Source organism: Callospermophilus lateralis, chromosome 2 (assembly GCF_048772815.1).
Source record: "Callospermophilus lateralis isolate mCalLat2 chromosome 2, mCalLat2.hap1, whole genome shotgun sequence".
In the NCBI taxonomy this organism is placed as follows: Eukaryota; Metazoa; Chordata; class Mammalia; order Rodentia; family Sciuridae; genus Callospermophilus; species Callospermophilus lateralis.
In genome coordinates this window covers 64,040,445-64,055,443 of record NC_135306.1, presented here as the reverse complement: position 1 = coordinate 64,055,443, position 14,999 = coordinate 64,040,445, and the positions used below count along the sequence as shown (strand labels likewise).

General features: G+C 39.4%; 1 protein-coding gene across 1 annotated transcript in view; it reads right to left on the bottom strand.

The window, feature by feature from the left end:
• Glis3 (GLIS family zinc finger 3) overlaps positions 1 to 14,999 on the bottom strand; it is a 421,197-nt gene that overhangs the window by 19,177 nt on the left and 387,021 nt on the right. The window contains exon 8 of the mRNA XM_076843439.2: positions 4,957 to 5,132. Coding sequence (XP_076699554.1) covers positions 4,957 to 5,132 — 176 coding nt within the window. The remainder of the gene's footprint in view (positions 1 to 4,956; positions 5,133 to 14,999) is intronic.

Here is a 14,999-nt window from a genome sequence, read left to right as displayed (position 1 = left end):
AATTTGGGCAGCCAGGGCAGCCAATTCAGTGTGATGCTGGACTCCTGAGTGCTCAATAAAAATGCATAAAACATTGAGTGGAAACAGTGTCTTGCAGGAACTAAGACAACAGATGATGGGGGTCCAGTGAATAGGAGGGAGAGAGTGTGATGTACCACTAAATAAGGGGACTGCAAGGCGTGGTGTGCAATTCTCTTCAGCAAGAGCCCCCAGTCTCATTCCAAATTCTTATTAAAACATAGCTGAAAGGGCTTCTGCCTATATAGCAGCTAGATTGAGGATTGTTTGTGTGTGTGTGTGTGTGTGTGTGTGTGTGTGTGTGTATGTGTGTGTGTGTTTCATTTTCTTCTCCTGCTATTCCAGCCCTCCTTAAGATTTTGTGTGAATAAACACAATTCCATGTTATTCTAATATCATTGCTCAATTTACCAGTCACATCCAAGTGAAGCGATCTCTGTTTTGTCCTTAGGAGTTCTACACATGCAGCCCAATATAATGCTGACAGTTACAGCTTAATGTTTCTACCTCTCCCATTCCATTCTCTTTATGGTGCTCCACTTGACTTTCCTAAAATACCACACCTAGTTCTTCATTGTGTAGCACAGCACTGAGCATTGCACAAAACCCCAGCATCCTCTCCCTCCACAGCATGGCTCAGCTGTGCACCTCAGCCACACATAATCTCCCATCACACACACACATTTGTGATCTTCCTGGTGCCCTTTGCTTTCCCTCTGCCTGGAATGCCTTTCCCCACTTGGCCTGCACAATGAACTACTATCTTCAAAACTCTATTCAAGTGTCACCTCTACAAACCCTTCTCTGACACCTTCCTCTGAACACACCAGGTGCCTTCTACTACTGCATGTATCACAGTACACTGATTCAATGACATTCATGTTTGCCTGGCACATAGAAGATGACCAGCAAACACTTGCTGAACTGAACTTGGCCTCTCCTTGACAGACCCCCAAAGCTGGAAGTTTGTGAAAATGCTCTTCTAGGAATTCCCATGGCATCTGAATAACCTGGAGTGAATAGGGGATTTAAAAAGAAATTAGCCATTAGGACCATAACAAAATGTACAAATATCAACTCTCAGGCAACTAATCCAGGCAAAATTCTGAAGCTTGCCTGGGCAAGAGAATTGTCCTAACAAGAAAGAAAAGACCAGAGAACAAGTTTACATCTTTATGTTTACATCTAAAATAAAGGACTAAAGCATACTAGAGATAGCACCCAAACAGAGACTGGTAAATGCTAAATCAGAATGCAAACTTTAAAAAGAAAGAACACCTTATCCACCTTACTTATGAAGAAAATATGAGTGGATGGAGTGGATGCAGAATCAATGAAGTCAAGGTGAGAGAACTTGATAAAGCAATGCTGTTCATCTTTTCAAAGTATATTTTTCACAAAATGCCTCTTCATAAAAATATAACTTGAGCCCATAATGCCTAAGTTTCAGTAAAAATTAGTGACATGACTTAATAAAAACTCAGCAGACCTCATTTTTTCTCATCTGTAAGACCAAAGCCTTCTGAGTTATAATCTTCATAGCTCTAGATAATGCAACAGCATCTACATACAGACATCTACATTTCCACGTGGACAAATGTAAGTGAATATTTCTTTTGGTGTGCCTTTGACTTAGAAACACACTGAATAACAATGTGGCTTGGAAATGCAGACCCCTAGTTAAAGCTGCCTATATACTTTACCAAAGTGGTCATGCCTAGACATTTTATATTCTTACATGTCTTAGTTTCCATCTCTAAAAATACAGTGATGACATTTCCCCCTGACCTTTACCTACTGCAAGGAGGACAGAGGAGATGGGTTGATGATGCTCATTAAAGACAGAACACACACTCACTATAGCTACTAGGTTAGAAACCCTGACACTGCTTGGACTTTAAAAATTGAGTCTTCTAGGGAATGAAGTTCCCTGTCACCAGGCTGTTATATAACTTCAAACAGCAAACATGTCCAACAAAAGAGGAAAGGCCTGGACAATAAACACAATTCACTAAGAAGAGCTCCTCACCCCACTGGGCATAGTGGTGTACATCTGTGATCCCAGCAACTTGAGAGGCTGAGGCAGGAGGATTGCCAGTTAAGGCCAGCCTCAGCAACTTAGGCATCCTCACCCCCAGTACTGTAACACCCATTTGAAAAACAGTTGATTAATTCTATCCTTCTTCTACAGTAACTGATGAGAAATGCTGTTACTACAAAGTTCCAGAAAAATATTTCAGAGGGGCTGGGATTGTGGCTCAGCGGTAGAGTGTTCACCTAGCAGGTGCGAGGCCCTAGGTTCGATCCTCAGCACCATATAAAAATAAATAAAATAAAGGTATTGTATCTAACTACAACTAAAAATAAAATATTTAAAAAGTAAAAAATAAAAAAAAATATTTCAAAAAAATGCTTGAAGGAGAGAGAAAGGCAACATCTAGATTCCTACCTCTCACATCCCCGCGGTGGCCTAGGGGCTAATGCACAGGCATTCTGTTTGCAAGTTCATCACAAAGGCTATTTGCCTATTTTCCCGAAGAAAATTGGTAAAGTCATAATATACCAATTTGCCAAACTATATCCTGAATCTAATTTAGGGCTGATGTTAGCAATTTCTCATTGACTATGAGAATTTTAACAAGCAAAAGAATGAAAGAAAAAAGAAAAGAGAGCCAACAACTTCAAATTGACAATGTATTCATCCATTATTTAACTAAAAATTGGAAATGTGGAAAAAGTATTTTGCCAAAATGATAGGGTAGATCTCATTTTCTGTGTCCTCTTATTTCATTATTCATTTGTTGAATGAGAAAGTGTCAATTACTTATTCAGTAAATATTTATTGAATCCCTACTTTACACCAAGTATTATGCTTGCCCTGGAGCTACAAACATAATCCCTGTTCTCAAAAAGTCTAATAAAGAAAAGGAAGGGAACAGAAAGAAGATAATTAAATTAAATAAGCTCCTACTCTGTGTCTGGTGTTTTTCTTAACAAATTCTCCTAAGAACCAATGAAAGGAGGTGGATGAAACTCTCTCCACTTAGGGAATGTGAAGTGAGGCACAATGATTTGCATGGAGTCACACAGTTTTATAATTGACTGGTAATTTGCATTCAATTTGGTCTAATTCCAAAACATCTTTAGAAAGACAGACAGAAAGAAAAAAAGATACCCATTATCCCGCCACCCTGATGCAGAAACTCTTAATATTTCAATGAATTTCTTTCCAATTTTTTTTCTACACATAGGTCAATCTTTAAGTTCTTAAAAATTTATTTCACAGTTATAATCAAAGCACATTACACTGCATTTCATTGGAACTGTGACACCCTGAACTGTGAAATGCTCCATTATTCTATATTGCAAAAGAAAGAAAAATCACTACCAATTATATGATGCCACTGATTGTGAGGTGTGTCCAGATTTCAGCAGTGCTAAAATGTGAAAGCCAAAAAGCATGTCTTAGAGTCAGTGACCCGTTTGGGAATCTACACAGCCCACACCCATGCTGCCCACCTTCTGCCTGGCATGGGGCAGGAAGCAGGCTCTGTTTACCATTCTTACAGATATCTTGCCTTGGGCATAGCAGGTACTCAAAGAAATACTTCTTGGACAAAGAAGTATACGACTAAAGCTTGAAAAGAAATGTTTAGAAAAAAGGTTAAAAACTACCATGGGCCTGAGGAATGGTGAAAGTTCAAGTTGTACTGGGCAACTATGGATTTGTGGGGCTACACTGGAGAACTGGGGAAAGGGAGAGATGGATGGAACTCTGCACCAGAGCCCAAGGACCTGGCTTTTCAATGATTTTTCTTCCTACAGGTGGCCACCGTCTTTACATTGCCTCCTCTTTACTGCTCCAGGCCTCTACTATGGGGTGCTTATCCAAGTTTAGCTCTACAATTTGGCTTGCTTCTGCCATCTTGGGAAATCAGTCTTTCAAACTCAGTCTGAACACTGATTTAGGTTGGTTTTGGGATCCATTAATTTCAAGAAATAATGAAAATGAAGCCCAATTCAGGAAATAGCCAGTGTCCTTTCTGCTTACATCGAAGGTCTGACTGCTCCAAGAAGTAACAGATACTGATAGTCTCAGGCTATACAATGGAGCATTTCATCATTCTAAGCAAGTTCACTAGAATATGTGCCTGCATTGACAAAATGGGTTTAAATTAAAAAAAAAAAATTAAGCCAGACTTCTTTCTCCATGCATGCTCCTCATTGAGATCAGCCCACTCGAAAACACTGTGATTTCCTAAATCCTTACTCCTTTTCTTCCTTCATGTACCTAACACCTACCCGTGTCTTCTCTTTATCTGTGTGTCTCCCCAAGAGATATGACAACGGTCAGGAAATTCTGCCCTCAGGATTTTACTCATAGATAAATGAATTACAACAAAGAGTGAAGAGAAGTTCTAGTAGACAGATGCAGATGAGCTGCCATCAGTTCAGAACCAGAAGAAATCAAATCAGCTGTGGGACAAGGAAAGGCTTCAGGGAGGAGGTTTCATTTCATCTGGGCTTGAAGGATGAGAGGATCTGGCTTTAATGGGGCTGAGGACAAAGACCCAGCAGAGAAGGCAGGCGTGGCACCACGACTCCCAGGGTCTTCTTTCACACGGGCTGTTTATTATTTAGGACGCAGTTGCCTGGGTCTGTACTTGAGCGCTGGGTCCAGGCAACAGCGTCCTATTCCAGTTTGCCCTGGGCTGACCAGTGTAGGGTGTCATAAGTTATGTCATCTTAGGGTCGAAGCCAGGAAAATAATATAAGATCTCACGCCTATTAAGTGTGAAATTTTAGAGGAAAATTCTAAAAGCCTAAGTCTGATGTATAACAATATCTGAAACCCGTAACTGGTAACTAAGACACTTGATTAAAAGCAAGAGCACGGCAGCACTTCCCAGTACTCAGGGGATTGCTGCTCCCGCTTACCATGGACGTGGATACCATTTGGTTGAAAAGAAGAGTTCGTCTCTGGCTGATAGGACTTCAGGTGTGCACCCGATGGTTGCTGGGTGTGGGGAGGCTGTGTTCTCTGCAGTATTGAGGAAGGAGCCGGAACTCTCCGGGGGCTGATGTGGTGAGGAGATGGAGCAGAAGGTACAAACCTGAGAAAACAATTATAAAGGGCAACATGAAGGACACAAAATAGCAAAGGCAGACAAACCTGCCAAAGCCAGGGCTCTGGCCCTGCACAAGTGTAACAACCAGCCCTTTAAACCAACCTTCAGGACTCCTCTCTCTCCCCTTTAGCCACTGAGTTCTTAATTGAGATATTGAGGGAATAAAAGATACCAACAAAGAAAAACCTAGTCACAGTTTAGGTTTGTCAAGCTTCTTAAGCTGCGTTTCAAATACCCTGGGTTTGGTGAAATGCAAAGCACATCTTTTGCCAGGCCCTCTTTCTGCTAATTTTTAAATCCTCTTGCATTTTAGGGATCTTTGGGGGAAATTTGATCCTGATGTTTCTGAATCATTTACACTTAGCTCATAAACATTTTGTTTTGTAAGACATATCTGAGGTCCAAGAAGTGTTACAAGTCCTTATTATGACCCTCTCTAATCCTATTCTCTTTAAACAATACATTTTCTTTTGCCAAAAATAAATTAACTTAAACCTCAAAGGTCAAGTATGATTTGAAACCCAGAACTCAAGAGGTACACATGAGTTCTTTGCTTGGCAAAATCATTCCTGAGGTTGTAGCAAAAACACCAAGTAGGACATCTTTTGTAGTAACATGTGCCAATCACAAGAATATTGGCTTTGGGGAGGAGTTGTAATGGTGTTTAAATGAGGTGAAGTCTTCACATAAGCAGGGATTTAAAAAAATGGATGAGTACAGATTGATCTTTCAATTTTAAGGGACAATTGGCAAGATCTGACTCATTAGGTTTAAAAAGACAGTGTATTTTTTCCTAACGTTGAAGGGAAGGTACACTTGTGAAAATAAAGTTAAAGTTGGGCAATGTCCATAGAAAACTGAAATGATCAACTTGCCAATTTGGTAGAGGACTGGCACAAGCATGGGGAAGAAAGGAGAGGGTCTGTTAATGCAGTGAAATACAGCCGAAAAATTATTTTGGGAAAAACTATACTAGCAATGAGTTGTTTAGTCTCCATCTCCAAATAATAATAATAATAATAATAATAATAATAATAATAATAAAAAAACAAGTCCATTAAGCTGAAAACTTTTAATCATCTCTTTTTTGTACAGGCTTTGTTTTTTCACTAACACATATAAGTCACCATCTGTTTATATCACTTATTTCACAGGAACAAATAAATCCACTTGGTTGGGCTTTTGTGTAGTGCCACAGATGATAAAAAGGGAGATGAACAAGTATATAAAGTAACTTGAACCTTCTGAACCAGAATATCTAATAAGACATTTGTATTGCAGCAGTAAGAAAGCATGGGACAAAATGCCAGGTTCTTTTTGCTTTTCCCCTGAGAGATGTGATGAGTCTATGTTAAAGAGAGCAATGTAGAAACCAAAAGCAGAGATGTGGACTCATTAACCTCGGGAACAAAGGAGTCAGGGGAGGCTCAAGTAAACCAGCTGAGGTGGGAAGCCTGCTAATCCATCATTTAGGTTTTCACTCTGCCAAAAGAGAATAGTCACCGAGTATCCTGAGCTGTGTAAATATCAGTTTTTCTAGGCATGTCATCTTAATTGGAATTACCCTGAAAAGATGTGTGGAATGGTCCTGAGAGAAAAAAGACAGCAAACAATTCTGACACTGCCTGAGAACATCCAGCAAACTGCACAGGCCCGGATTTCTTATATGGAGGCTATTTTTTGGGGGAACAAGTCCTGAGTATGTTCACACGTCGATCTGCAGTTATGGGAGAGGAAGGAAGACTGTGGAATCAAGACTTTAGGGGCAGAGGGAGTCTACATTACTACTCAATCCTGGAATCTCCTGGTCCTTCAAAGTCCCCAGAGATGGAGAGGGGGATGATTTGAATTGCAAGACAACCTATGTCACTATCAAATTGTCATCTTTGATGTCTCAATTTTGTTTTTTTTTGGGAAAGGGAGAAAGAGCCTCTGATTGGCTTTCTAGTTCTGTTTCCTCATTTTAGAATAAAAGCAGCAAAGCACAGAGGGTTTTTTTTTTTTTTTTTTTTTTGCCTTTTCTTCTGCTACTCTCTTCATGTTGAGGACTGATGGAGCAGACAGATGTGTGGACAGGCACGTCAGCAGGCTTTGGGAAACACGACCTGCCATCATCTGTCTGATGCAGGAGAACAGTTTTGTTTCACAACCCCCCACACCCATAGCACAATAAGACTGACTCACAAACATGGGTTTGTTTAACAGAGTAGAAAATATGAACAAAGAAGAGAAAGGAGGCAAAGATTCTCACAATATAAAAATCTATAAAATATTATACTTTCAGGACTTGGGGAATTCTATGGACAAAGGGTAAATTAGGATTAGTAGCTATAAAAAGCAGAAATACTTAGCCAACCAAAAGAATAGAATCCATCTCAACATTTTAGGAATCATTTACAATGTAGGTTCCATATTTACATGTAGATTATATATGTGTGTGTGTGTTTATGATTTTATATAATTACATACTTATTACAAATTATTCTTTCCTATTCATTCATATAGGTTCCCAAAACTGGCCATTCTGTCTTATTGACCAAATGTTACTCAACCAAATGACAACACTGAGTACAGGGGAAAATGTGGTTAGGTACACAATAAGATTTTAACACTGCTATGGCAGAGAACTGGGAAATAAAATATTATGTCTTCCACTGATTCTACACGTTGCCTTTTGCAATTCAGACTGGATTTTCCTGTTTTTCAAACAAATGAGATTATATGATACAAAGTTAACATAATTTCAAGATATAGTGTAGCCCCGCATAACGTATTAATGAAATTTTAACATAAGGTATTCTCAGTGAAATAAATGTACACATAAAGGAGGCTTTGGTTTGGAAAAAAAATCAAGTACACAAATTTTAACTTCTACATCTACAGAGAAATGAAGTGTGACAAGAAGTAATCGCTGTTTTTCAGACAATTTTGTTAGGAACCAGGAAGTATGAATGTGACTTCTTCACTAATAAGTCCAGCATCAAAAGAGAGTGCATATAAATAGGACAGATTTGAAGCACAGCAGATAAAATCAATTTTGTTAATGCCTAAAACGCTATGTGGTATTTTACTGAAAAACTCTCATGACCTATTAATTTAATTTTCATAAACTTGGTCACTTGTTTACTTGCTCATGTTAAAGCAGAAACAGTAAATTAAAATGTGAGGTAGGAGATACAATAAGAAAGCAGGTGAAACCCAGTCCTATTGCTAGAGGCGAGGCCCCTGAGAGCATCTAAAAAGAATCACAGACAACTCTTAGCAAGAGAGCGGTCAGAAAAGTGACTTCAAAAGCCAAAAGAACTTAAGACACTGGGTAGTTTTAGGCCATTTAATGCAAAAGCAAACAACAAACATGCAGAAGCTCACTAAATGGTAACTTTTGTCACTGTGGTTCAAGGCGGTGGGGCCTCAGAACCCCATTTTCTAACTGTCTGTACCGACTTTCCAACACATACCCAAATTCTTATGCTCTGAATATTCTCCTTCAAATAGTTAAGGGAGGGCTTGTTTTTTAATGAAAAGAAGGTTGAATTAATTTTTGATGCCAAAATAAATTTAAAAATTTAATACAAGGATCGACTGAATTATTTCCAGTTTTTCCTCTATGGAATATCTTCTTCCCCAATGACATCAGGCCAAGGTGACATCACTCTAATTCATTCTGAGATACAGAGTGTCCAAGAGCAGGAGAAAGACCTTCTGAAGTCATTTCTAAGTCCAGTCCTGTCCACCAGCTGTGGATCTGCAGTGGACATTTCAAAGATTTCCTTCCACAGAGTTTATTATTCTCTTCTTGAGCCTTTTACAGGTCCCTAAAATACATGATTGCTGTGTACAGAGGCATAACAGACTAGAGGAAAACATCACTGCTTACCAGAAACAGATCACACAAAAGCAAACCAGAGAACTGACTCAACCATTTCCACTCACTTGGTGGGGGAGTTTATAACCTTAGCAGGAGCAATGGTTTGCCAAGAAGAAAGGCGGGTGGCAGTGGTAGGGCAGGGAATGGGGGGGTTGGTGATGGTAGGGAAGCAGGTTTGAAATGCTCTTAAAAAAAAAAACCTCTTGGGTAGAAGTATTTGAAAGGTTTCTACAAATATTTTTATCTGTGCATCTCAAAAAATGGCTGAATGCTTTGGAGAATTACTTGGCTATACTCCCTACTATGCCTTGCTCCCCTGCTTTCCCTGTGCCCCCTTCTGCTATCCAGCTCCCCAATTTTGCAGTGGGGTGGGGCCACAATCAAAGTGGTTATCCTTCCTTGAAATGCAGAGCTTAATTCCAGACTATTTCACAGAACAGTAAGTCCCAGCTGAGATGAATATACCACTAAGGTTCACAAGCAGAAGAAGTGCCAATGACAGAAGGGCCCAGAAGTCAGGTCCACCTGGCTTGGATCGTGGCTCTATCACTTACTAGCTAGGCAATCTTGAGTAAATCCCTTTACTCCTTCTAGCCTCAATTTCAAGTGTAAATATAAAGATATCCCAACTCTCACTGGGGATCGTAAAGTGTGAGATAATATTTATTGATTCATTCAAGAGATAAGTACTGAGCATGGCTCTTGGCACTAAGGATATAGCAACCAAGAACACATATGCCCACCATTGTGGCACTTATATTTCAGAGACAGAGCAATGAACACATTTAAGTACGTTAACTATGTATTGGACTTGAGGAAATGTGTGTAATAAAGAAAATAAATAATGTGAGTTAAGGGGTAGGGTGGATTATGAAGACTTGGAATTGGGAAGTCAGGGATATCAAAGTACATAAGACAATGAATGTCTGACAACTTTTGGGTGATCAAATACAAGTTTATGGAACAACTGATCTAAATTGAATGCACATTTAGGGGATCCCTGATATTAACCTGTGCAGTACTTGACAGTGCATCTATGGTGTAGATGTTCTGTATTAGAACATCTATAAAGTTCTTAAAATTTAAAAAAAATTCTTAGGATTCTTTTTCTCCCAAGACTATTCAGACGCAGGAACCAAGGTGCCCAGAATGTAAAACCTTTGCTCTTCTTTCTAATTTTGTAATTTGAGGCTCACAGGGAGTCTGGTTCTCAGGCAAGGGTCTAACTTCTTGGTACTAGATTTTTCGATGATGTGTACAGAGCTCACAAACACGTACAGTCATGGAATACTCCAGCTGGAAGGGGACTGGAGTACAGACTTTTATGCATAAAAATAAAAGAGATCCAGAGAGGTGAAGTGAGTTGCCCAAAGTCGCAAAGCTAGTTCTCCAAATACCACTTTACCCCAGGAAGGTAAGAAAGACCTTTCCAGTGGAACGCAAAGCAAGCCAGAGGGGTGGGGTGAGAGAACACTGGAATAGGACTCCCAAGGCATCTGGTAATTTAAATCTTATTATGGGATGGTATAAAGATATAACAGCAACCTACTTCCTTTTAAAATAAATCTGTCAATGCAAGTGCTGCCAGTTTGCTTTGGTGAACTTGTTGAGTCCTGAACTGGGGTCTTTCATGCACGAGCTAGGCATATCCCTTTGTTCTTACTAACCAGATAACTCCTTTTAAGTCAGGCTTTTTCCCTACCTGAAAGTTCAAAATATTTCTACGTCAATTTACAAGTTTATTTCTTTAAACAAAATTTACTAACAGATTGCAGTGCAAGTCAGGTACATGTCCTGAATAATGTCTTCTTCATCTGTGCTGTACCCACAAGCAGCTCTAGCCAGCAATGTGGGATATGTTTTAGCACTGCTGAGGGGGTCATCCCTTTGAAAAGAAGGAACTTATATGTTTACATGATCAATTAGATTAAATGTTGGTTGGCCTGAGTTTGGGATAGCTTTTCCCCACTTCTTTATGCCACCAGGGCTATAGACCTCCCAAAGAAGGGAGAATGCATTAGAACAGCTTGTTTCTTTGTATTCACACACAAAAATATATTGATTTGCTGCCAGAGAGGAGAAATAATGGATACAAACTGGCCTACGATGAATTTGGGGAGGGATTTTTTTATTTCCCCAAAGAATTGCAGGGTATCATCTGTGGTGGTTTTAAAATTCATCTGTGAAAACTAATCAATGAAAAATGGCTTTAGCAGTTGGCCGACTGCAGAGGGGGGAAAAGAATCCTTTTCAAAACTTAAAAAGAAAAGCACAGTTTTAAGGATTTCACATCTGATTTAACATCTAAATAAACCCCCCAATGATAATACCCCACTTTGTACAGCCAGACAGCGCTCCATTTTAGTAGACTTTAGTGGTCTTTATAACGATTTATAAATCACTTCATGAATTCCTGGCTGACTCATCTGGGTGACTATAGTATCTACTTATACTTCCCTTCTGTCTCACAAAAGAGACACTTGGACTCAGTTCAATCCAGATTTGTCCCCAAATGAATCACAGCACGTTACTGGGGGAACTGCAAATTGAATTCGGCTTCAGAGACAATCAAGACCAGCTTTTAGTAATGAAGAAACGGCCGCTGGGAAGTGTGGGTAATTGCAACACTGTCCATCTGGGCAAGACCAAAGCTGGCCAAGAGCTGTATGTCCGTCTGAGGACTCAGTCCCGAAACAGGCAAAGAGCCGAATCTGTCCTCTGGAATAGCTTAGTGTTTCTGTCTCCTTATGAGATGCTTCGTATAATTCATCAGATTAGATAAAACCAAGACTCACAAATGACCACCTGAGCCTCCACTGAGCAGGATTAAATAAGGACTGTAAAGGTGGCTGCAGGTGATCATCAAGATGATCATCAAGAATTTTTAAAGGAGACTCCAGTATTAATCACAATGAGTGAGTGTTGAAATGAAAGGACAGAGTGCTTTGGAGAAAAGTTACCACATTTGGGCATAGGAAGCAGTCTGTATGTCAGGAAAACAAAGTCATCAATGCCCAAGGCACAGAAGTATTTTTTTCCCTAGTAAATGCTCTATTAGGACCCAGGATATTGCTATTCCCCTCACCCCCATCCCCTGTGGCAATGAAAAGGAAGGAGAGGAGAACATTAGAGTATTGTGTAGGAACGAGAGCTGAAGTTTTCTGGAATATCTTGACTACAGAACTGGCTGTGATTCCACTGTTTGTTTCAGATCTGATGTGATGGGGAGAGAGAAAAGAAAAGTTGGGTTCTGCCAAATTTTTGTTTTTCAAAAACCACCAACCAGAAGAAAGTTTATCCAGAGAGGTCTTAGACATTTGATATAAAATAAATTCTACTATTAAAAAAAAAGTTCTGCAATGATATCATCACTTGGGCCACTGTAAGTAGGCCAAATCAAGGGGAGTAATTCATGGCCCTGTGGCAAATGGAAGACTCTCTCTCTTGTTCAGGATGGTGTCAGACATAACTAACGTTCAATCTGTTTTGCAACAGAATGCATTGGATGAGAGAGAAACATTCATAAAAGAGTGTAATGGGAATGCCAGATGAGAACTGAGAAAAATCTAAGTGTTATTTCTGGCTAAACATGAGAACAGGAGGCATAGGTATACAAAAATGGACTATACCGTGCCTTTTTGTGTTTTCAAAAAGTAAACACAGGTCTCTTGAAGACACCAGAAGAATTCTAAGAACCAACTTCAAACACAGTACTTCTGCCAAGTATGGTTAGGTGTCTTTGGAAGTCACTGCCAAATAAGGCTTCAAAAGTCAATATAATCTGTAAATTTTAAGAGAAACTAACTGGGTAGTGCCTTGGCAGCAATGACATGTGCTGTTTACATGTGTTCATTTTTTCATTGTCAGATGTCAAGTTACTATTGTAGCAACAACAAAGGAAATTTTCTGCACCTGTCCTGAAGACAAGACTCAACATTTGACTGGAGAAATGAACTAGAGGAAATAGCATATATTAAAAGACTCCACAATCAGAGAAGGGTTCTTGACTCTTACAGATGGAAAGAGTATAAATCCCTGGATGTTTACTACCATCTTGTGTTTCCAGAACCTTATTCAGTAATCTGGGAAAATAAGTATTTAATAAATGTTCATTGCATTTGAGCAATCTCGAAACTGTTGAGACTAGAAGGCCTCTTGTTAATAAACTAACTGTATTTTGCATTATTAGATGATTGTGAGCTTTTGAAGGCCAGAGGCAGAATATTATAGTTTGGATGTGAGTTGTCCCTCATAAGCTCAAGTGTGAGACAATGTAAGATTTAGAAGAGAAATAACTGGGTTATGAGAGCTTTAATGGAATGAATCAGTGAATCAATCACCTGGTGGGATTAATTGAGTGGTTACTGAAGGTGAGTAGGGTATGCCTGGAGGAGGATGGTCATTGGGGAGTGGCTTTGGGGTACACAATTATATTTGGCAACTGGAGATCTATTTGTCTGCTTTCTGTTCATCATGTAAACTGCTTCCCTCCACCACACTCATCCGCTCTATGTTCAGCCTCATCTTTAGTCCTAAAGAATGGAGCTATGGACTGAGACCTCTGAAACCATGAGCCCCCAAATAAACTCTTCCTCCTCTACCGTTGTTTTGGTTGGGTCCTTTAGTCACAGCAATGAAAAAAAGCTGACTACAACAATTGCCACTGAAGAATTACTATAGATTGTGCTCTGCCAGTTCTCAGCTTGATACCGACACAGACTGGCTTCAGACTTGGTACCAATTCGTGTCCAAGCACATGAAACATTTGCTCAGTTGGTGCAAATGTCCCCTTTGACGTCATCATGTTTGTCCAGAGACCACAGTTTGTGCTTCTGAGAGGTGAAATGGTCCTAATCATTTACTCTGAAGAGAAAAATGACTAAATCAGTGAACATTTTTTTTATCTTAAAACTAAATAGAAAGCAATCAAAGATTTTTTTTTTCTCAGAAAAAGAAGCAAAAAAGACTTATTGAAATAACTGTACCTCTTAGTTTCTGCTCACTTGACAGTCTCCTCACCACTAATAAATAGATAGTCCTTCAGTTACAAAGAGATAATCTATTAGCAACTAAGTCTCCTGAACGTCCCTGGAAAAAGACCATGATTTCTAGGTCATACTGTTAAAAAAGCAGTGGTTTTTCTTAGAATAGCCTGTTTTACCTCAGAGAGAAGGCATTTTGGAATATGTGATGTCTTGATTTGAGTGAGAATGGCTGTTGGGCTTTCACTTAGCTCCATATGACTTGCTGGAGAAAAGAAACACACACTGATATGCTTGAATAATACTATGGCTTAGTGACACTACCACATACCATGGTTGTTTCATGCTAATGCATTACTGTAGAGGTTGCAAGACAAGGAATTCCATTTTACCTCAATCCTTCCTTCTTACCGTCATGACTCACTTTCCTGACCAAAAATCTAAGGGGACTAAAAAAACATTGTCTTGGGCTTACATGAGGTACAGTTTTTGGAATGTGGGAACAAAATAAAGATGGCTGATTTGGCTTTTCAGAGGTTGACTTCTCTGGCACTTACAAAATAGCTCCTTTTATAGACATCCTAATTAGCTGTTTTTTTTTTTTGATGTGTGATTATAATTAAGCTAGAATCAATACATCAAATACAAATACACCGAAGAACCAATGTTTTTTTCAAAATATGATTACATGGAAAATGATCTGATGTAAAAATATATTGGTACCACCAATCTAGCCTTTTGCTTGGTAGATTGGGCATGCAGGTTCACAGCAATGCTTCTGCTTTCCCAGGAAGTGATCTGAAGGAGAAAGAACAGATGGAGGAATGAGAATCATGTGCTCAGGGTTATGATTCCTTTTCCAGAATAATAAGGAAGCATAGGGGTAGTCCTCCCTACTATCCACATCCATTCATTCCATAGAATTCCTTAGATCCCCTTAGAAGCACTGAGGGTTACGAACAGGTGGTTGTCAAACTAGTGTCTGTCCTATGGGAGCTTCCT